The 22,879-nt window shown below is 41.2% G+C and overlaps 1 protein-coding gene across 15 annotated transcripts in view; it reads left to right on the forward strand.

Annotated features, from left to right (window-relative positions):
- Window positions 1-22,879, forward strand: part of TRIM2 (tripartite motif containing 2) — a 120,381-nt gene that overhangs the window by 74,483 nt on the left and 23,019 nt on the right. For 9 of the 15 annotated variants that reach the window (XM_075421585.1, XM_075421574.1, XM_075421588.1 and 6 more), the window contains exons 2-6: window positions 4,549-4,730; window positions 6,868-7,105; window positions 13,746-13,897; window positions 14,570-14,750; window positions 17,926-18,649. In XM_075421585.1, coding sequence (XP_075277700.1) covers window positions 4,597-4,730; window positions 6,868-7,105; window positions 13,746-13,897; window positions 14,570-14,750; window positions 17,926-18,649 — 1,429 coding nt within the window. In that variant the 5' untranslated portion in view covers window positions 4,549-4,596. Of the gene's footprint in view, window positions 1-3,148; window positions 3,524-4,548; window positions 4,731-6,867; window positions 7,106-13,745; window positions 13,898-14,569; window positions 14,751-17,925; window positions 18,650-22,879 lie in introns of those variants that run through there. The other 6 variants (XM_075421578.1, XM_075421587.1, XM_075421583.1 and 3 more) reach the window with 3 other exon arrangements.

Genomic DNA, 22,879 nt, shown 5'->3' on the forward strand with positions numbered 1-22,879 from the left:
AGTCTTATTCCTGGTGGTTGCTGCTGGGTTGCTCCTTCTGTTTTGGCCCCTGATCGTTCATTATGCTTCTGCATGCTGTAAGAATGAAGAGGGTTGCTGTGTTTTAAACAAGGCACCAAGCTGAGTGCAAGAGTGGGAGAGAAAGGAATGCAAATTTAGCTTATCAAGCCTTTTACACAAGTGGACTGTGTGGCGGTTATGATTATTAATTTGCTCGGTGTGTTCTGTTTTGGGTAATTTTGGGGCTGCTGCTAGAAATGGCTTGAATCTGTTCTTTATTCCTAAAAACTGTGGGCATGCGATCTATCTGCTTTAAGGACTTTTAAACCCCAGCTCCCTCAATCCTTGAAGCAACATTATTGAGGTTCCCCACCCTTTCTTACGGCTCCCGAGGCCTAACGGTTCCTTTGGAAACGTTGCCATTGGAAACCTATTCATTCATAATACATGAATAGACCCTCTGGGTTGTGAATACCATTGATAAGAAGAGGATGAACAAGCTGCGAGCAATTTGTTCTCCTCAGGCTGTACTTTCAGGCTAGTTGCAGCGCTGGCTGGGTGGAGTTCGGTCGTAGCAGTGCACCAGCAACAGCAAGTTCTGCTCTTTTAGGAATAAATCCTGGGAACTGGACAGACAGTTGTAAATTTTCCCTGTGTCGTCTTCTCGGCTGAGCTATGGAGACTAATAGAGAATTCGGTAACTGTTGAGGCATTCCAGAGCTCATTTGAAGATACCTGTAGAAAGGGTGCACTTCCCTATTATATGGCTCTATTTATCTGAACCACCTCTTCTGGAACTGTACTGTAACAGGTTTTTTCCCTTTTCTAATGCTATGGGAAGCTCTTTTCACATGGGTGGGGCTGCACCCTGACTTTCGTCCCCGAAGGCATGCATGCATAGCAGGGCAAGGCTTCCCACCAGCTGAGAGGGCCATTGTTTTCTCCTTTCTTTGCTGTATAGTGCATTTTGAATGAAAATCGATAGTCGTATTTCCAAGCAGAAGGAAAAAGAACAATGTCACTTTCGGGATGGCTGGAAAGATAACAACCCTTGAGCCTCAAAGGGGTGACAAAGAGTATACATTTCAGAACCCTTTTCTGCACTTGATTTAACAAACCTGAACTGGGTTGCCAGTGTGTGCTGCTTACAGATAAATGGGTGGGGTTTTATGTCATCTGGTGCAACATTTCACGAACCTTTGGCTTTGCGTGTTGAAATTATAAAGTGTAAATACAGGGAGAAGTGATTCTCAGACTTACTTTAAAAGCTCATGCTTAAGCTACTCTTTATTTGATTGTGAGACAGAATGAACCTCCAAAAGAGCTCTGGCAGTTTCCGAGCTCAGAACGTGCTGCTACAAAAAAGAGTGTTTTTCTTGTGAAAATAGTGTTACTTTGTGAAATCTCCCACTGCTAATATGTCTGAAACTTATGTTGCTGTTTTGATGAACTGCTGCGAGCACTGCAGTAAATCAGAACAAATGCTGTCTTTGGCGAAATTCAAAAGCATCATCTAAAATCTCCAGCTTTTCCTCATATAGTCTTTGACTGTACAGTTGCTTTCATTGAGTCAATGGGCAAAATCATCCTTCTCATAGCTACATCACATTCATCAAAATTGCATCAAAGGTGGAGTTGGCTCAGGGATGCTGCAGAATCCTGGAAATTCCATACTCAAAAAAACTTCTTGAAATGAACCACTTTTGTAGAAGTTATTGTACCAGGTAGTAGCCAAAGCTTGAAATGTACTGCTGAAATTCTATTTTCTGGTGCGTGTTTTAAACTTGATTTATGAGAGCACAGGGGATAAACAAGAATCATTGCCTGCTGCGTTCTAGGCAAAACATCAAATATTAAAAGCACTAATTTCTGAATTGTTAATGATTTCTTTCACTGACAAAGCTGAAAGTGTGAACATTTGAAAATTAAAGTGACTGGAATGAGCTTTGTGTATGACACTCTAAGAATCACCTGATTTTGCAATGAGACTGGGAGAATGCAAAAGACTGAGATGAAGATCAGATGAAATCAATATTAAATTCTTCAGGCAGCAGGAGTTTTCCTTAGATAAACACTATTTGCTGGTGTAGCTGTACTTGGTGGCAGAAAGATGAAATTACAGAAAGTATCTGGTTACCAGAGAACTTTCGTCTGTTAAATGGCAGGCAGCATTCACTGCAGACCTCTCGTATCTTAAGCACAATTTTTTAAAATAGTCTATGCTTAATCTATAACCAAAAAAGACACAGTTCGTAGCGTATCGGTGCCCTTCTTATCAAAGAAGTCTTCCTGCATCGGATTATGTTGCCTGTTTTGGTTGGGTCCCCACCCCTAACATTTGGGTAGGGAGAGTGGGAGGCAAACACAGCTGCATCAGTGGTGAAGTGAATTTTCTTTTGAAACACATCACTGACGTTCCGCATGTTATGCTACTAACTGCATGAATACGTTAATGCGTGTTTGATAGTCTGGTCTTTCTACTCTGTTTTGTGAAAATTAAATATTTTGGTTCCACTTCTTGTAAAGCCATTTTTAACTCGAGCTTTTAAAAAGTAATATGGGTTCGTAGTTGATCTCCTAAGGTTTATTGTGTGTGATTTATGCCATTTAAATAGGTGAAATTAATTTGTCTTTATGTAATATTCACATCTTATCTTACTGTGGGGAAAGAAATGAAAAAACTGAAGCAAATGATCAGTACTGAAATCATACATTCTTGGATCATGAATAAACATTATATTTTACGAGTATTATAGCAATTTTTAACCTTTCAGATTCCCTTTTCTTGGGAAAAAAGGAAACAGGGCCTGCCAGAAGTGTTTTCCATTGAATTACATGTCAGTTTACTGCTGTTGGGTATTTTAATTGTGAATAACTTTATGCTGTTGTATTCGGTAGCACAGAGGTGATTCCCCAGGAACCTGTTTTCAGGGGAGTCAGTGCAGCGTGATCCATAATCACTGTTATTAGCCTACAAATAGCCACTTGCTCAATGTAGTAAGTAAACCATACCTGTACGGCTGAATACGCAGGCTCGGGAAGAACAGCATGAGCTAACCCCGGCAGATCAGCGCAGGAAGCAGCTCTGACGTAACGCTGCCAATAAAACGCTACAGGTCATGCAAATCGTTGTGGAACGGAGTGACCTTTGAATGAGCGCGATCAGCACCAAGGCACAGGGCTTGGTGTTGCTGTCTCGGAAAGCCTGAACTGCCCTCAAGCCAAACATCAAATCATCTGACATGGATGACTGAAAACCGGGGTAGAAAACGTTGAGGGCAGAAGTTAGTACCTCGGGAGCGTACCCGCGGGGCAGGAGCCCAGCCGCGCTCGCTGCTCACACGAGGGAGAGAGGAGCCCCAGTTCGCTGTGGGTGCGGGAGGACGGGCAGAGCGTGGTGCGACGGAGACGCGTGGCCGGCTCCCCGGGGATCAAGCCTGTGCCTCCGGAGCTCCAGCCCGATGGAAACGCTGGTGGAGGGGAGTTCTTGCTGGGCCACCCTGCCGGCGCCTCTGCTTGCCAGGTTTTCCTAAACTATTTCAGCCAACAGTTTACTTTTCTCTGGGGTTTCTTCCTTCCTTTTCCTCCCCTGTCTTCTCTTTGCACATATGAATTCTGTCAGCTATAATCTGTACCTCCAGCTGAAATGAAGCTAAGTTTTTCTCTCCCTGTGCCTTGTTGCAGCACAGGAGGAGTTTTTTCTCTCCCTGTGCCTTGTTGCAGGACAGGAGGAGTTCCAAGCCTGCTGGCGTTCCTTTAACCTGCAATTTTAATTCAGTCAGTTAGTAGATTATTTCTTACTCTTTTAATTACTGCTTTTTATGCCAGAGTTATGAAGAGTCTTCAGTTCTAGAAACATGATTCTTACTACTCTTCCCACCTAGAATGCCATTTTTCTTGCATTTATTATTTGATGTGCTTCATGTACCCTTCATGCTACCTTTGCAGATTGTCAGCAGCTGTCAGATGCCTCTTCTTGGCTCAGTTTCTTTTCTCATGAGGCTTTTCATTTCACCTTCCTCCCCCTCCGATGTTGATGCAGAATTTGAGCACTCCCCTCCCAGGGGCTTGCTGGTTCTGGAGGTTCCTGCTTGGGGTCTTCCTGGAGTCCAAACCTACCATATCTTGGGCAATAGCAGGACTGATAGGGGAAAATAACATTAGGTAAACCATTTTGACTGTGCCTGTGGCACAGCCATTTGGTGCAGTTCCAGTTTAAGCACTTTGCCAGTGGTACTGTAGATGTAAGAAATCCTATGTTTGTTAGCATTAGTTGAACCTACTGGTGCAAGAATGTTTTTATCGTGGGATTTCTTTAAAACCAGACAGAGATGTTATGTGTGGTGTTGTAGACTTGGTTGCCTGCTTCCCAGACTCTCATCACTAATATACCGTTTTAGAAGTTTAATTCTTCGCTATTTAGTTTTATATGGAAATACGTATTCTCACATAAGGAGGAAATGTGACTGAGTTGCCTATTGATTTTGTTATTTCATGGAGTTTATAAGCCATTTTTCTTCTTTCTGTCTTTCTCCCCCCCCCCCCCAGCAGTGTGCAGGGTAGAAGGGAACAGGACCCATATGTCAGTGGTCTAGGATGGCCAGTGAAGGCTCCAACATCCCAAGTCCTGTGGTCCGTCAGATTGACAAGCAGTTTCTGATTTGCAGCATATGCCTGGACCGTTACAAGAACCCCAAAGTACTTCCCTGCCTGCACACTTTCTGTGAGAGGTAAGTCCTTCCCTCAAGGCAGTAACTAGGTATTTGTATCTTGCAACAAGCACAGAACTCTGCATCTTTCAGTGGACAGAGACTTTTCACTTGTAAAGGTCGTGTTAAGGCACAATAAAGTCTGGGAAGGCTGGAGAGACAGGGCTGTAGAAAAACACTGTTATTTGTGGCAGGCAGGAAGAAGAGACAGCAGTGGAATATTTGGAATGCTTTCTCTTTATGCAAGAATAAATAAAAAGTAAATCCAATTAAACTAATGAATACAGTAACAACAGTGTGAAAGGTGATACTGGTCAGAATTTGGACCTCAAATTAATAGTCTCACATTTATACTGTTTATTCTATAATTAGAGACAATAAAACCCTTTCTTTGTTGATTTACTAAGCAGAGAAATAATTATCCCATCATGTAATGTCCAAGGGTGAGACACGATATATACATTATTAATAGCCAGTGATTAAGTGTCTTCATTATTCTGCAGCTTCGTTGACTGAGATGGAAAAACTCTGAAAAGAGTTGTGATAAAACAGCAACCTGCCTTCTACTGTATTCAGCTGAATGAATTGAATATACTTAGTGATACTTTAATGTTATATTATCTGTCAAATGGTGGAGAGAATACAGCATCTGCAGAAAAGTTATCTGAACAATTGTTGGTTAGAGTTCTTTATCTGATGATGGGATGCAGCTCTGTGGAATATATATTGAATGGCATGAGAATTATAATAAATGGTATTTTGTGTGAACATTTAGTTCAGAAGATTTCTACCTCTTAGTTAGAATTGTGGTGTGCATATCTAATTTTGCGCAGGGTGCAAGAAAAATTGTGGATCTCCGAGTGTGTCAGATGAAATTGTCTTTTTGTAGAAGAGTAGGAAACCTCAGCTTTACTCAAGGCAGCAGTGAAATTCTCACTGAAGTCAGTGAAGTCAAGATTTTTCACCACCATGTCTTAAGTTTCTTGCCTTCAGTTCATGTGTAAACCCTAAGGTCAGCTTCTGGTTTTCACTGTAATCCTCTTATGCTGATCTGGTTATGGAGAGAGGCTGGAAGAACTCTGATGCACAAAGCCCAAGCTCTCCTGTGCCAGGGCCCTGGCTGGGAGGTCAGGGGGGGAGCTGCCGGGTGAGGATGAACAGTGGTGCAAGGAAAGCCCTTGGAAGTGGGTGAGAGCTGTGTAGCTGTGTGAGGTCACACTATCCTGGTTGGCATCTCATGAAGAATTTGGTGTAGCATTGCTCCGATTTTAGACTCTTTAAGAACTGCATTCTGGAAAGCTTCCTGTGCTTATGGGGCTCTACTGAATTGCCCATTGCCGTTGGATGTCGCATGCCCAGCAGCTGTTAATTTGATTTTCAAGGCCAAAAGTGGCACTAATTGTCACCTAGACCAGTCTGCTGCATATTGTTGATCACAGAACTCGTGTCAGATTTCTATTCTGTGAAATTTAGTTTTTCTAAAAAAACCCCAACAACACCCCTGCACACACACAAATAAAACAGAAAGAAAAATCTCCAAAACTCCCCTTAACATAAACTGTGATAACCTAGGACGTGCTTCTCTGTGTAGCAGTGAGCTCTGTTGATTCTGGCTAACCACCAAATAACTTTCCTAATTGAAATAAATGGAAACATTTCCATTGCTTTCATTGGGACCACCTTTTAGCTCTGAAACACTAAACCCACAAATGCAAGTTAATAAAGGAGAGGTTGTATTGGAAAGACAAGGGTCAACCACTGGTTAGTCAGTTAAAGACACGGGCTCAAATACTTGATGCAATAACTTCATGTCTGTCAAACTTTATCTGATAGTTTATCATTTTCACTATTCTGTGAGCAGGATGCAGTAGATGTCTGGAAGCATGGATCCACTCTGCACAAATGTCTCAGAGAAAGGCACATAACTCTTATAATGATGCCAGCTTATTGAACCTTTTTTCATGTGGCAGAGGAAAAAAGATTTAAAGGAAAAAAAAATTCCCATAACCATTTTTACTTCTGAAGCCTGGTGATGTACCTTTGCTTTTATAAGTAGGGATAGCACTATTTCAAACTAGTTCTTAAACTGAAGAGAGTTTTTTTCCTCTTTGATGATACTTTGCCTCTCTTTCTACCCTTCCACCTCCCTTGCCCATAGGTGCTTACAGAATTACATTCCAGCTCATAGCTTAACCCTTTCTTGCCCCGTGTGCCGCCAGACCTCCATTCTGCCAGAGAAAGGGGTTTCTGCACTCCAGAACAACTTCTTTATCACCAACCTGATGGATGTCCTGCAGCGAACGCCGGACAACAGCATTGAAGAGTCCTCCATCTTGGAGACTGTCACCGCTGTTGCTGCGGGCAAACCGCTCTCCTGCCCCAATCATGATGGAAATGTAAGTGAGATGGACTGCTGTGATATGTATGGGTACTGATATGTATGGACTGGTCTGGTTTGTCATGGATGTTTTGTTCTAAAAGGATAGTGGGGGAATTGGAATCACACTGGTTCTTTGACTTTATAATATGCCAACAAAAGACAAGTGATTTGTAAAATTAACTCGAATGCATCTTAAAGTAGTCAGGATATTAATTCTAGTCATCTTGGATGAAACTGTCTTTTAGCACATTTGGTCAAAATTGTTGTCCTGCAAGTGTTGAACCTTGTGCCTTTGCCCTTTTGGGGTGGGTTTGCATAGCTCTCTGGCTTGTAGAATCAACTGTTGCCGTGGAACCTGTGTGCTTGTTTAGGCAGTATATGGCAGGGACCTCATAAGCTTAACTGATCTTCACACTGAGGCAGTACCAAAACCTGTTTGAGCATATTAACTTGGAGCCAAATAAAAGGGTGTCCTAGCTCAGGAAGCTTTGGGTCAGCACAGGCTAGAAACAAGAGAGCTTCTGTTTATCTGCAGTGTTTTGTGCATCTCATATATTGGTTCTTGGAGGCTGCTTTATTTTTTTACTCCGCCTACTTTCTTTGCCCAGCATCCCCCAATGTATACCCTCAATTTGTATCAGTGTATTCATTGGCTAGTACCCCCAGCTGAGTAAGTTTTCCCAGATTATTACAAGAACAGCTCTATCTCTGCTTACTTCACAGTTTTCAGTGTTAACCTGTGTGGCTTCATGGTAGTCATATGAGCTCCTGTCTCGTAGCCAGGCTTATGCAAACATGTAAGTAGACCAGGTTGCAAAGCTGAGCGATGCTGTGTTGTTAACTGAATGCTGTGCTTCTATGCAAGCCAAGAAATATGTGCCAGTATTTTAAGACAACTTCCTGAGGACTGTTTTATTTCATACTCAGTTTAGGTATATTGGTTGTATAGGAATAATTCAGCTGATAGGTACTGATTACCCTTCCAGAGGAACAGCTCAGTTCCTGCTCCTTTACTGACCTGCAGGAATTAGATGGATTTGTAGAACTGATTGCTGTACACTCTGATTAATGAATAACTGGTATAACTTTTTAAATGTGGACTGTATGTATGTGTGTGTAGCAGTTACTGATTAATACATTCCTACTTTTACTTGCATTTTATTGGCTCTCTTTAAAATGAATCAGAGTTCTTTTCTGATACAGCAATTGTGATAAGAGCCATTTGATTGTGGAATGCAGAAAAAGGTCAAAATGAAGATGTTGCTTGTTTTGCATTTTGCATTATCAGCTGATAATTCATTGGGTGTGCTTGGAAAGAACTGGTTTGCCTGCAATTAAAAATTTGTCACCTTATACCTCTCTGAGAACTCCTTTCTAGGGAAAGGTGGATTTGTAAGTCCTCTAAACCAAACTTACTTAGCCTGCCTTGAAACATAGCGTGCCTTTTAGGTTGCTGAGTAGTGTGTGATGAGAATATCTTCTTGCTTCAGTAAGTATCTGGGAGGGTTGGGGACAGGCTGAGGATGACTCCAGTTTAAAGCTTTGCGGAGCTTGGAAATTAAAAGCTAAAGTGCCCACATTTGTCCTTGTGATGGGAGGAGCTGAGATAAGTTTTGGGGAAACCTGCTTGAGGCTGACCAGGTGGGTGTGGCCGAAGGGCAGGGTGCGCAGGGCAAGGTGCTCGGCACCTTGGGCCCAACTGAGGAAATGGGTTTTTGCTGGCTTTGTGGGTGCACAGCACAAGGGCACCATGTGACAAGTGCCTGGCTGCTAGCAGCTTTTCTGGGGGCTTCAGGGAGAGGGAGGACTGAGGTGGTAGCTGGAGGAGAATGCCTTCACAGACCCAGCAGCCATTCTGGAGCCACTGAATCCTCTCTCCGTTGGTTTTTACGTATTGCTTTGGGTAGGGTCAGACCCGTTGTATTTTTACTATCAGGGGAAAAATCTGCATCAAGTATATTTCATTTAAATATTACCAGATTTTCTTTATATTAGCTTGGAAATAAGTTTCTGTTTAAACCAGTTTTTTTTTAATCTTTCCAGCTATGCTGGATTTAAACCTCTCTGATTAAAACCAGATAGAAACTGATGCACCGATACTTTCTCATTGGCTTGCCCATCTGCTTGTAACTTAGCCTTCCTCGGGCCATGTAGATTAGATACTTTCCCTTCCAGTTGGTCTCTTATTCCCACCACTCATATTTTCCATACATGTGTGTGTATCCTATCCCTTCTGCGTACATCCTCTCATCCTCTGTTGTGGTATCTTTGTTGTGTGTGATCTTACAAAAAATGAAACTTTGCTTGTAGTATCTTAACACGAGAGATGATTTCCTGTGCTTGAACTATAAACAAATGCTTCCTCATATTCACCCAGCACAGAGCATAAATATATGTTCTTATTAAATCGAGGTAATAGGGCATGTATGTTATGGAACTTCTGAACCTTACAGAAGATTGTTATCTTCTACCTACACATTAAAATACGATTGGCTTTATTCTCAGCTGCTAAACACCTGCAGCTCGTATCGGATGTAAGGATCCTGGTTTGGAAATATCAATCTACAGTAATTTAGGGACACGTACAACAGCCAGGACAGGGAAGTCTGTGAAATTCTAGGTCCTTTACTTTGTAGTATGTAATGAGTGGTGCAGCCTCTTTGCAGTCACCCATCCTGAAAAGTCCATGCTTGGGTTTTGTTTGAATTTGAAGTGAAAGCCAGCTCAGAGTCTAGGATCCGTGCTTTTAGAGGTGCAGTGTATTTTCTGCCTATAGAGTGTAACACGAGAGCATACCCAGTATTAAATTAAACGCTTGCAACAAGAAAGCATGCCTTATTTCTGACTAGCTTTTTCTCAAAAGATCACAGAATAGCTTGGCAACTTGACAGGTATAAGATCTTGTCTAGAAAAACATTTCCTGAACCAGTGCAGGGATTGCTTACTGCCTGTATGCTTCTCTTAGAAAAATAAAAAAACACCTATGCTTGATATTAAGATGAAGTGACCTCATAACATACCTTTTAAACCTTATTTTTTTCCCGCACCCCTGCACTTCCCACAATGTCACTGATTTATGTATCCCATTAAAGTGTAATCTAGTGTTTTCTGAACTCTGCAGTATTCACTGTGTCATTGAGGCTAAATAAAAAATTCAGAATGTCAGAGTTAGACTCTTAATGAGCATTAGAACTAGTAAAATGAGCTCACTGCTGGCGAAATTTTGTTCTGCCTCATAAGGAACATTTAATACAGTTAGGAAGCAATAGTGTGACTGATACAATCATATCTGACTGAATTGGAAAGTCATATAAGGGATTTGGGTGGTTCACTTGTATGTAAGCATATTGTTTAAGTCATTGCAGTCTTACAAAATGTTCTTTAAAACTTGCTTAAAGCTTTCAGGTTTACTGCATGGGGAAGGCAAAAGCTACGACTAGGGAGAACAAACTCCCAGATTCTAAATATTACCAGATATCTGGGAAGTGCCCTCAGGTAATCCAAACTTAAATTCTTCTAAAAGCCAAAACATCCAAGGCTGAGGTACACACTAGCCCTGGGACAGAGGAAATTAAGCATGTGCGTGAGATGAGGAAGAAGACTGGCAAAAAGCAGACTTATCCTTTTTCTCTAGGCTGCTATTTTAATTCAAACAAATAGAAGGCAGAAGATGAACAATGTAATTATTCAACTGTGATTTTAGAGAAGGGAAGCTTGTGATTGGTGAGAGCCTTTTTCTCGAGAACTGAACTGTGAAGGGCTGGAATTAGTGTGCTTTGGCTTTGTGAAATGTAATTCAAAAGTACCTGCATCCTTGATTATACAAATTAAAAAGTTTCTGTAAATTCAGTTAAAGTACAGTAGTGAAGATATGCATAGGTCTCTAATTAGATCATTGTGCTGAAATATGCTTGTCTGGTTTAAGGTAGGAGTTAGTGGATGGGATTTCAGAACCAGTGGGTATGAAGTCACATTTCATTTCAGCTGATGGGAATGTTCTCGTTGACTTCAGTGGAAATACAGCTGAAGCCAGTGTTGGATGCCATAGTATGTCCTGCCCAAGAGCTCTCTTCAATTTGGAAAGGAGGGGTTCAGGCAAACATTTTTTCTGAGATGTTTTGTAAAGCAAAAGCTTTCTGGGAACATCACAAAAAGTGATGCCCATGTTGGGCATGGAGGGGAGAGAGGAAAAGCCAGTAATACATGCCTGTCTGTAGTTAGAAATTAATCTCACCTCATTAAGAAATGCTAGGCAAAATCTTGGGAAATGAATATAGACTGGGGGATGAAGGGATTGAGAGCAGCTCTGACAAGAAGGACTTGGGGGTACTGATGGACGAAAAGCTGGACATGAACCAGCAATGTGTGCTGGCAGCCCAGAAAGCCAACCATATTCTGGGCTACCTCAAGAGAAGCGTGGCCAGCAGGCCAAGGGAGGTGATTCTGCCCCTCTACTCCACTCTGGTGAGACCTCACCTGGAGTCCTGCGTCCAGCTCTGGAGCCCTCAGTACAGGAAAGACGTGGACCTGTTGGAGTGGGTCCAGAGGAGGGCCACAAAGATGATCCGAGGGCTGGAGCACCTCTCCTGTGAGGACAGGCTGAGAGAGTTGGGGCTGTTCAGCCTGGAGAAGAGAAGGCTCTGGGGACACCTTACAGCGGCCTTCCAGTACTTAAAGGGGGCCTGTAGGAAAGATGGGAACAGGCTTTTTAGCAGGGCCTCTTGTGATAGGACAAGGAGTAATGGTTTTAAACGAAGTGAGGGTAGATTTAGACTAGATGTAAGGAAGACATTTTTTACAATGAGGGTGGTGAAACACTGGAACAGGTTGCCGGTAGAGGTAGTGGAGGCCCCATCCCTGGAAACATTCAAAGTCAGGCTGGATGGGGCTCTGAGCAACCTGGTCTAGTGGTAGATGTCCGTGCTTATTGCAGGGGGGTTGGGCTAGATGGGCTCTAATGGTCCCTTCCAACCCAAAGCATTCTAGGATTCTATGGTTCTATGAAAGAGGCAGGAAAATGAACTTTTGACAGTCATTCAAAAGAAATGAATTTTTTTTACCATATAGAAAGACTTAAGAGATTCCTAATAAAATATTGTTGGTTTTGCTTGTTTCTGGTTGCAAATTTTTGAAGCCTTTGAAAAGAATTTAAATCCTAAACTCTGTTTAACTCATTTCTGCTATGCACTATAAGACTGCATCACATCTTAGTGCCTACGAAAGCAACTGTCGGGCCTTAGAGGATCTACTGCTGCGAGACTGCTAAATTCAGAGCGACTGGAGTAGCGTTGATGAGGGTTGTCATTGTTTAGAAGGTCTACTTTTTATTCTTTTCCTTGCTGATATATTTGATCTTACACAGTTTACTTGGAGCAGCTTTTAAATTGTCTCTAAAGTGGCTTATGTGAATGGCCAACAAATGACTAAACCCTCATCGCGTGTGAATCCCATATCTTGTGAACTGAGATAAGAGAGAAGAATGGGAATAAGATGGAAAGGAGCTTATCAGAGGAAAATCCCTATTAATGCTAATTGCCACGTGCAAGTCATGGTTCTTACTTCCCCCTCCTGATTCTCAAGACATCTTGGAGCAGTCAGCTACTTTGTGCGGCGCTGTTACAGGTCTCTGCTTACCTGAAAACAGCCGGTTCTACACAACCATCTGGTTGTCAACCTATGTCTCCAGCACAGCCGTCTTAGTGCCAGAAGCACCAGCCGAGTTATTCAAGATTCTGATGCTATGTTCTGAATGCAACAGAGCTGCCAATGTCTTTCTTTGAAGCATATAATATGAGCTTCCTTATATACTTTTAATAAGCCTAAAATGCTTTGTGCTCAAGGACTTGCTATCTGTAAAAGAAAGTCTCATGCCGAATTTGCAGGTATGTTCATTATTTTGACAAACGTATGATTTTGGGCATAGCAGTTTTCTGTTTCTTTACCTTTATGAATATATTCAGGATTTGGGGTACTTATTACATGTAAAGATCTTTTTTTATCTCCAGACAGCATCTTACTGGGTACATAACAGGTTGAAACAATCTCCTCCTCTTTCAAATGCAGATCAGCACTCTTATTATAATCTCAGATAGAAGGTTTTGATGGTTTTAAGGGATTAGTAATGGGATATGGAGATTTTTCGTTGCAGCACGTTGGTTCTTTCCTCTAGCAAATAAGCATGGTCTTTAGTGCACTCTGACAAGTTCATGTTCTGTGGGTGGCCCTGGTATGAAAAACAACCTAAGTTTACACTTTCTTTGGCAGACCCTCTGGGGAGACTAAGGATCGAGTTAGTGAGGGGATGTGAATGCCCTGGTATTTTTGAGTTGTTTCACAGAGTAGTTGAGAGAGACACCAAAACTTACTATTACACGGCATAAAGATGATGTTAGGGCCAGCCTTGAAATCCAGCATTCTCTTTCCCAGGCTGCTGTTCTGACACTTTCTGACAGAATAAAATGCATTTAAACCAACGTTTTGATATGAAATATATTAAGAACAACCACCATCTTCTAGGCAGTAACTTATTTGTATCTAAGAAAGGAGAAGCTTTGTCCAAGAGCTTGGATAATAATATGAGTTCGAGACCCAGTAAGACGTACTTTGAGTGATGTTACTGCTGCCGTGTTTGAATTTAGAGTTGTGCGCTTTTCCAGGTGATGGAGTTTTACTGCCAGTCCTGCGAGACAGCCATGTGCCGGGAGTGTACAGAGGGAGAACATGCAGAGCATCCCACGGTACCACTCAAGGATGTGGTGGAGCAACACAAGGCTTCCCTCCAAGTCCAGTTGGATGCTGTCAACAAAAGGTATGGTGACTCTACTGATTATTTTCCGTTCTACCACTGGCTTGCTGTGTTACCTTGGGTGGATGTTTTAATGTTCTGGTGCCATGGACCTTTACCTAGAAAACAGGGATAGTGAGGCTAGCATAAGGAAAAAAATCCATTGAGTGTGATGCACTGAGGGATTAGAGAAAGCAGCAAAAGACTCCTACCTTTCTTTCACAAAACAAAGGCCATTAGAAATGCAAGTGTCCTCCAAAGAAGGGGCGTAAAATGTTAAGGAGAAAAATACTAGCCAGTCATGAATTTCATGATAAATAGATAATACTGGATGCTTAAAAGACTACGACAAACACTATGGTGGCAGAAAGGCTAAAAAAAAAAAGAAAAAGTGGGGTAGATCTAGTTATATCTTCTCAAGTAGATGCATTTGCATAAAGGACAGAGGATCTAAGGCTGCCTTGTTGGAAATTCCTAAAGTCTAATGGATTTCCACAAGGGAGGGCCCTGGTTTAGGCTTCTTTTATCAGACCAAAACCACTATATTGTTATAAAAGGAATGAACTTACTTTTGGGAAATGACCGAGTTTAAAGACAACCTGCTGATGAGATTGTTTCATCAAAAGATATCAGGGCAAGGGCCAATGTTTAATGACTTTTGAAACAGCAATCTTTGTAATTTAATCCCTCTCTCAGGCTTCCAGAGATCGACTCAGCACTTCATTTTATATCTGAAATCATACACCAGTTAACCAACCAAAAGGCTAGCATTGTAGATGACATTCATTCCACTTTTGATGAACTCCAGAAGACTTTAAATGTGCGAAAGAGCGTGCTGCTTATGGAACTGGAAGTGAATTATGGCCTTAAACACAAAGTAAGATGCATGTTTTGTTTCAATGAAAAGCTATTAATTCAATCAGCCAGTTTTTACAAATGATGCAGGACACCACTTCGGCAAATTGTGTCTGAGATCCACAGCTGAACTTTGTTTTCCTGAAATCAAGTGCTGCAGAGCCTCGCTTGTGGGTGCTCAGCCTTATAAATGGAATCCAGACCCTGCATGGGCAGGTAGCCCTTTGTGCATGGTGTGTGAGGTTCTGAAATGGCCAACACGCTAAGCAGGCATCTGCTTAAAGCCTGCATGCTGATGTGCAGATGGCAATAAGGGAACACCAAGGGAAAGTCTGAAATCCTTGAGCTGCAATTCTGTGACACTCCCCCCCTGCAAATATACAGGCCAAACAATATCTCCTGAAGAACTGAGCAAGGCTTACTGTTTCGCTTTAAAGCACTGTTTTCCTTCCAAATGCCTGGTAGCATATTTCATGTTAGATGTCACTGTTTGGAATGCATAAAGATTGGAGGGGCATCTCATTTTCTCAAGGGAATGCAGAGAGCAGTAGATTCCAGAGCAGTATTCACTCTTTTACTTCCTATCTGGGTGATTGAATCTTGTGATTTTCCCCCTGTATTGCAGACTAAGCTTCAGAGGAAGAAAACAGAAATCTGCTCTTTTACCAAGAGAAGCCGGTAGCCTGGTGGGTAGGGTTTTTGTTGAGGATTAGTAAGTCTAAATGAGGCAAATGAAAGAATTTAGTCCCTGTCTTCCTAGGCATCAGTTGTCCGTTTTATATAAAAGAGGGATCTCTTTCCTTGAAGTAGCCTTTAAAATAAAGTAGCATCAACAACTGGAGTTTCAAAAGTGCCTGATCAAATTGGCATCTTTGGGCATTCTCCGCGATTACCGAGCAGCTTGAGCATCTCGAGATGTCTGAAGCAGAGGAATGCTGCTTTCCTGGATCTGGAGCAGGCATTAGGAAGGTATTGAACTGCTGGGGCTGTGACAATGGAGGAATTCTAACGTGTTTACAAGATATGTACTTTCAGGAACACAGGGATCCCCAAACCCTCAGGGCATAGCATTTAGTGAGCTCCAGAGCCAAGTAGCAGCTGAGGAGCTTAGATCCTAGATTCATCTAAATGTATCCATGATGTCACAAAAACTGACTTTTCTGAGCAAGCAAATAGACTCAGGATGTATACAAATTTCAGGCAAGATGGAATATGATGTTAAATGACCTTGTTGTTGTTTAAAGGGATTTAAAATTGTTTAAAAGCTATTTTGGGCATTAGAAAACCAGATTTTTACAAAGCTGCACATCAGCAGTAAAAGAGGCATCTCCTCTGTTTGTATAAAAAAGAGCAATTGGAACTGGATTTTACTTTTGCATGAAGAGTAGTCCTGCAAAATAATTTAAACCCAAATATTCTATCACGCTGATCATGTACTTTGCAAAAATGAAAGGCTACACTTTACTAAAAGAAAGTTGGCAATTCGGTTTCAGTTGTCCGGTGGACTGAAAGAGGTCTTGTGTAAAATGCTCTAAACACATTTTAAATATTAGTTATGGTAGAATTGAATATTTTCCATCTTTGTAATGAAAGAAAACTACATTTCAGAAAATAACTGTTTTAAAATGTAGCTGCAAGTTGTCTTCCTCCTCAGTTTGTGGTTTCTTATCCCAAGCATATGGGTTTTTGTCATCCTGGGACTTTATTGGCTATGCTATCTGTTTCACTACTTACGTGCTGGAATAAAGACAAGGCAGATTAGAAATGCCTTGTATTGAATCCTGGGAGGTTTAGAGATGCCTAGAAAACCAGATAAATTGAAATTTCAATATAGTCTTGACATTTGTTCATTTTCCTTCACTTGCAAAAGATAATACGTCATTATCACTTTCCCATATCAGTTCCTCATCAGCCTGGATTTTCTCCAGTGGATGAAAAGCAGATAGTTTTGTAAAAATTAATAGAAAAATGCCCTTAGAATGCAGTGTCATTACATGGTTTGTCTCAGCAGGGGAAGAGTGTCTCATAGCAATAAATACACCCAGTCTCTAAGTTTATTTTAAAATCAATTGAAATGTTTCAAAAATATTTACCTTACAGTAATCGTCAACAAAATAACTTCTCTGACCCATAGCAATGCCTGTGTCCTAGTTCTGCTCCATTGGAAAAACATACCACATGTGTGACTGGGCACTTTGGTTTAGTGATTTCATCAGTGACAGTGGGGATAGCTGGAATGTTTGGGCTTTCCTGACTGTCATGAATTTCTCTGCTAGGTTGTTATAATTCAGGGATCCTTTTTCAATTCATTGCAAAACTGTCTTAAGGAAAAAAAAAAAAAAGTTAGCCCTGTTCCCAGCCCACACCTAACAATTTTGAGGACAATACGGTTTTAAAGATTTTAGACTGAGGGCCAGAACTGAGCCTATAATAAAACCTCTTTCTCAATCTTAAATATAGAGTAGCTACTTGCTGCCCACCAAAATTTTAGGCTACTCAACCCAACTCTTCCCAATATCCACAACCCATTCTTTACATTTTGCTTTCCTGCCTGCTGAAATTGGGCAATCAACTTACCCGCTTCTGCTGGGGTGGCTCTTCCTTTCTTCACTTACTTAGATAATGAATCACACTTTTCCTCAGGATGGATGTATGGATCTTGGGAGTGCCTGCTTATGCGTCTCCATAGAGGAGTAACCCAAGGTTTCCCTTGGGTCTGAAGAAATAGTTTCAAGAAGTTTCTTGCAGCCTCCCTTATTAATGGGCCTGATGACTCCAAAATATCTCTACCACTGTGCACATAGCTCAATTCCCAGTAACTATCTCATTAACGGTGACTGCTGAGAGTTCAAGGGGGCAGAGTTCAAACTTCCACATTTGTTTTTTGTTACATTTTAAAAAAAAAACAACAAACAAGACAGGTGGGGCAATAATTCAATAATTCTAGTGTGACAGCGGATCTGTGAAGACTTGAAGACCCAAAACAGGGTACATTTTTTTGTGTTGCAGCATGATATTCCAAGAACATGTAGGGAATCAGTGTGGTACTTTTTCTAAAATGAAACTTTAGAATAAACTCTAAAATAAAGGACAATAAATTTGGTTTCTAGAAAGGCCTTCAGATATAAAGCATGCTACGTATTTCTAGGATAGTTCTTGTAACATGGTGCTAATCTGGTGTTTGGTAATGCACACAGGTCCTCCAGACACAGCTGGATACCTTACTTGAAGGACAAGAAAGCATTAAAAGTTGCAGCAACTTTACAGCCCAAGCCCTCAACCATGGCACTGAAACCGAAGTTCTGCTGGTGAAGAAGCAGATGAGCGACAAGCTGAATGAACTGGCCGAGCGAGACTTCCCCTTGCAGCCCCGTGAAAATGATCAGTTGGACTTCATAGTGGAAACAGAAGGCCTGAAGAAGTCCATTCACAACCTGGGTACTATTTTAACCACCAATGCTGTTGCCTCTGAAACAGTTGCTACAGGCGAGGGACTGAGGCAGACAGTGATCGGGCAGCCCATGTCTGTTACCATCACAACTAAGGACAAAGATGGGGAGCTCTGTAAATCTGGGAACGCTTACCTCACTGCTGAACTGAGCACGCCCGATGGGAGTGTAGCGGATGGAGAAATACTTGACAACAAAAATGGCACTTACGAATTTTTGTATACTGTTCAGAAAGAAGGGGACTTCACTTTGTCGCTGAGACTTTATGATCAACATATCAAGGGCAGCCCGTTCAAACTTAAAGTGGTCAGATCAGCAGATGTGTCCCCTACCACTGAAGGTGTTAAGCGGCGTGTTAAATCTCCTGGCAGTGGTCACGTGAAGCAGAAAGCTGTGAAAAGACCTGCGAGCATGTACAGCACCGGCAAAAGAAAAGAGAATCCCATTGAAGATGATCTGATCTTCAGAGTAGGTAGGTGACTTGTCTGATACCCATTGACATACTCAGAAATAGTTCATGGAACTGGATGAGAAAATCTAGAAGTTAAATGATTTTAAGGTTAAAGCTGTAAGTAGAGCAACCCGATAATACCTTTATGTTCATATGTAAATTTTAAAAGCACATACTTCAGAAATTCTGTTTGCAGCAAATATTTAATTGGAATTTGGGTTGAGAAATGCATCCATTTGATTTGGGATAAAACATTTTACCACCTCTCCTGTACTTTATTGGGCATCATAAAACAAAAATGTAATAAGATTTATGCTTCAGATTAGAAAAGATTATTTCTTTAAAAAGTTGCATGGCAAGAAGGGAAGTAGGAGGACTCCTTCTCTAAAACTATTGCCCAAAAGATTAATTAATTAACCTGGAACTATACATGCTAAATCCTGTGGTCGTGTACAGTTATTTCATTATGTCAGCGTAGGACAAAATTACAATTTCCTTTATTTGCCTTTTCCCCCCCGATAGCTAAATATGTTTGGTTCTTTATGTAGTGTAATGTTATCTCTAAATCTGTGGCCTTCTAATGCTTGGCAAAAATATAACATCTTGGTGTCATTTACTGTGACTTTCTTTCAGGTCTCTTGATGTACTCTGTTTCTAAGCTATATAATAATAATAAAAATAATAATTCATCATTTTAAAAGTCTGTACCATGGGGTATTGAATTTATATAATGTCTGCTTATATAGTTACAACATACTTTTCACTTTGCATGACTGAAGAAAAAAGCAGGTTAATTCTTAATATGTACAAGTCAGGATTTCAGCAGTATGTGTTACTAAGTTTGACAACCAGCCAGCAAGGTGGCTTTCCCCTTTGTAGGAGAGAACGGATGGTGGTTAATCTTGGAGGGTTTTTCAGTAATTCTATTGAAAATTCATCTGGACACCATTAGTCAGTTGATTAACCCTGTCCATTTGATTTCTCATCTGTCAGTATTTCTGATAGATTCCTTGCTTTGATAGAGAGTACATGCAATAACGTAATGGTTTTATATCAGAAAATGTATTCAGCAAGCGTGTACAATGTAAGCTTTGGATGAAGTTACTCATAAAATGACCGGCCTTTCCCAGATGGCCAGTGCCTTCGCTTGTAAGATAAATGACCCCTTAAATATAACAACTCAAAGCATTTTTTACAGAGGCAATGATATCCAGCTTTACTGTTTCTAAGGCTAAATTTTATGGTGACTGCTGAGTCAAAAGTTAAAATGCAATTACATATATACATATAATTACATAATACAATTAGTTAGAGCAATTCATACTGAAGTCAAGCCAGCCCTACTTGGCAGTAACCATGCTTTATTGTCCAAAGCTGGTAGGTGACCTCTGTTAAACCAGTAGCCAGACATAGCCTTGTTGCAAAACCTCTTGCTGTAGTCACCACTGGCAGAGCCCCTGTTAGCAACCCCATGGGCAGAGAAGCCCTCGTACAGGGCAGAGCGATCAGCCTCAGGCTTCCTCTGGAATGGAAGGGGACTCGACTCGTGGCTCTTCCCAAATGCAATTCCACTGCTAGTACAGTAAGTGTGGCAGAGGGTATGTATAAATGTATCCTAGATCTTTTTTGGGTTCTATTTTGAGACAGGGTTAAACAGAACAGTTAAGTATAATGTCTGAACCCTGTCTAGAAAGAAAAACATCTCCCTTATCTCTCTGGAAGAGTTCTCACGTCATATGCTAGACGGAGCAGGGGCTGGATAGACAGATTCAGGCAGAAAGAGTCTCTTGTAGCTGGTAGGAGCGGGACAGGACAGCCTGCACAGGTACGCTGTGCCTGCGAGTAACAGGAGTTCTGTATACCTTGTGGCTGACACCTTTGCTGAATGCTAAGCCCTTTTGTTCACATATATCAAATGTTAATTTGTCCTGGTGTGGAAGTTGTAGATCTAAATACTTCTTAAAAAAAAAAAGAAAGATGTGCTGGAATTACTTTAAAACTATTAATACCCTTATTACAAAGATTTTGGTATGGATTAAAGTGATTTCAGCTTGTAATTTGTGCTTCTGTATCCCTTGCTTCTAGTGAGCCGTTTCTATCCTAACTATGAAATAGTGGTATGGGTCTGGTTTGAGTTTTGGTTTTTTGGGTTTTTTTGTTGTTGTTTTTGTTTTATTTTGTTTTGGTTTTTTAACTATTCTCTCCAATGCACCATAAACTCTAGAAGTCTTAAATGTTTTCCAAAAAGTGCAGTGCGCTTTCTTTCTGTTGTGATGCAGTCATGACCATGTGCTTTATTTTGGGGTTCTGCCTCCTCCCCTTCTTCACCACTCTACACCTACCTCCCACTCCCCCCAAAAAAGAACATAAAATCATTAGAACAAGAGCTATGCATGTCTCAGAGCTTTTGCTTGATGAAACCTCTCAGCAGTGTCCACATTTGGGGTATACGGATCACTATCCTATTGAAAAAATGAGCTGAGAGTAATACTTCGTCCTATTACATGTTCAGTTCTCAGCCACTCATTTCACAGAATGACCCTACTTGGAGATGTCCCTCTGGGCTTCTGTGGGCTTATGTGTGCATCATCTGAAAGGTCTCTTGAGCTCTTGCAGCTGTAATGCTCTAGCTTTTTACAGTCTTCCAAAATATGCAAAATTAATGAAGACAGGTAAACTTCTGACATTTTCACAGGGATTGCCTTCACGGATTTAAGAGTTTGTTTAGTTCCAGTGTCAGCTCACTTCAAAAAGCTAAGGTTTGGCTCATTTGTTGGTGAGGTAATGTAGAATAAAGTTTTTCACTGTTTTCCAACACAACTGCGTATCTCTATTTTGAAGCCAGTGTTGAATTCCTCTGATAACCCTGGCCAAATCTGGATTTGTATTTTGAATGAGGCAAGATAAATCTTACATTTGGGCTGCCAGAAGCTCATACAGCTGTGTTGGAGATCCATACTGTAATATTCCTATGGGCATCCAAGTATATGGAGTATGCTGTTGTATATGTGCTGATATATGGGCTTTTATGCACAAGTAAATTGATCAGCTCCTAGCAGGAATTTGTTCTTGTGCTAGTATTAACAGAGATAGCATTAATACAACATGAGTACAGTTAAGTGCTTTCGTTCATGGGGAATTGTGCATTGTTTCTTTTGCCAATTCTGTGTTATACATGGCTTTTAAAATGGCATGTAGTTCTATTCAGACATTTTAGGGTCAAGCTATTGACTGCACATTCATACATTTGTATAATTCATTATTTACAAGAACAGAATATTTCTTGATTCCTCTTCTTCTCTCTGAATAATTTAGATCCTCAACCTTTTTTTTAATTCTTTTGAAACAGGTGTGATCTCTGAGTGTATCCGTGCAGTATCTCTGTAGCACGCTCTTCATTTAGACAAATGAAAACAAGAATGTGCTTATGATACCCAGAAATTAATTGTTGCACAGTGGTCTTTGCTACCTCTCCAAGTAGTATGAAGCACTAAAGGGAGAGGGAAGGCTCTTTTCCATTACCCTGCTTTTGTGCCTTAGACCCATGCTGAGCAGAGGTAAATGGGGGTGGGGGATGTTCACAGCGTCAGCTACTTTCACCCTCCCTGGCAAACCTCTCCCATGTCCTGCACAGGACTGTGGAGAGCCATGGGTGGCATCAGCTAGCTACTCTGCCAAGGACCCCATCTTGTGCTCTAGATCTGCCGTGCTGTGCGATATGCCTTGGTATTTTTTCTCTTCTGGAACTTGTTATGACTGGGTTCTTTGACATCGTTTAGCAGTAGTGGTACTATTTCCCACTTCAGCTGCTTTTCTCATCATTTATTTGTACTTCGGATTGGCATCCAATACAACCAGATGGAGAGTTGGCTCTCTGCTAGAAAGTTCAATTTTCCTTTTCCTCAGACTGTGTTTAGTTGTCTGTTCGGTCATGTAACTGAGCATCTGAGTTTAGCTGGTACATTTAATGTGTGTAATTCACTCTTTTTTTTTTTTAAATGAAGAGCCTTTAACAGTCCCTTCTGTCAGCCTCCTTACTGGGTGAGGATATCATCTCCTGGTCTGTTATCAATGCTGAAAGCAAATAGGAGCCTTATGGTGAATTTACTCCACATAAAAACTCATTAACAAGGCCAGTGTAATAATAGCTTTAGTGCAGTTTAAAAGCAGGCTTAGGGGGAGCAAAGGGATTCTTGATCGGGTGTTTCTCTGAAGGCCTCTGCCTAAAACTCTGTATTGGATTGTTCTGTC

The sequence above is a fragment of the Opisthocomus hoazin genome, chromosome 5 (assembly GCF_030867145.1).
Source record: "Opisthocomus hoazin isolate bOpiHoa1 chromosome 5, bOpiHoa1.hap1, whole genome shotgun sequence".
NCBI lineage: Eukaryota > Metazoa > Chordata > Aves > Opisthocomiformes > Opisthocomidae > Opisthocomus > Opisthocomus hoazin.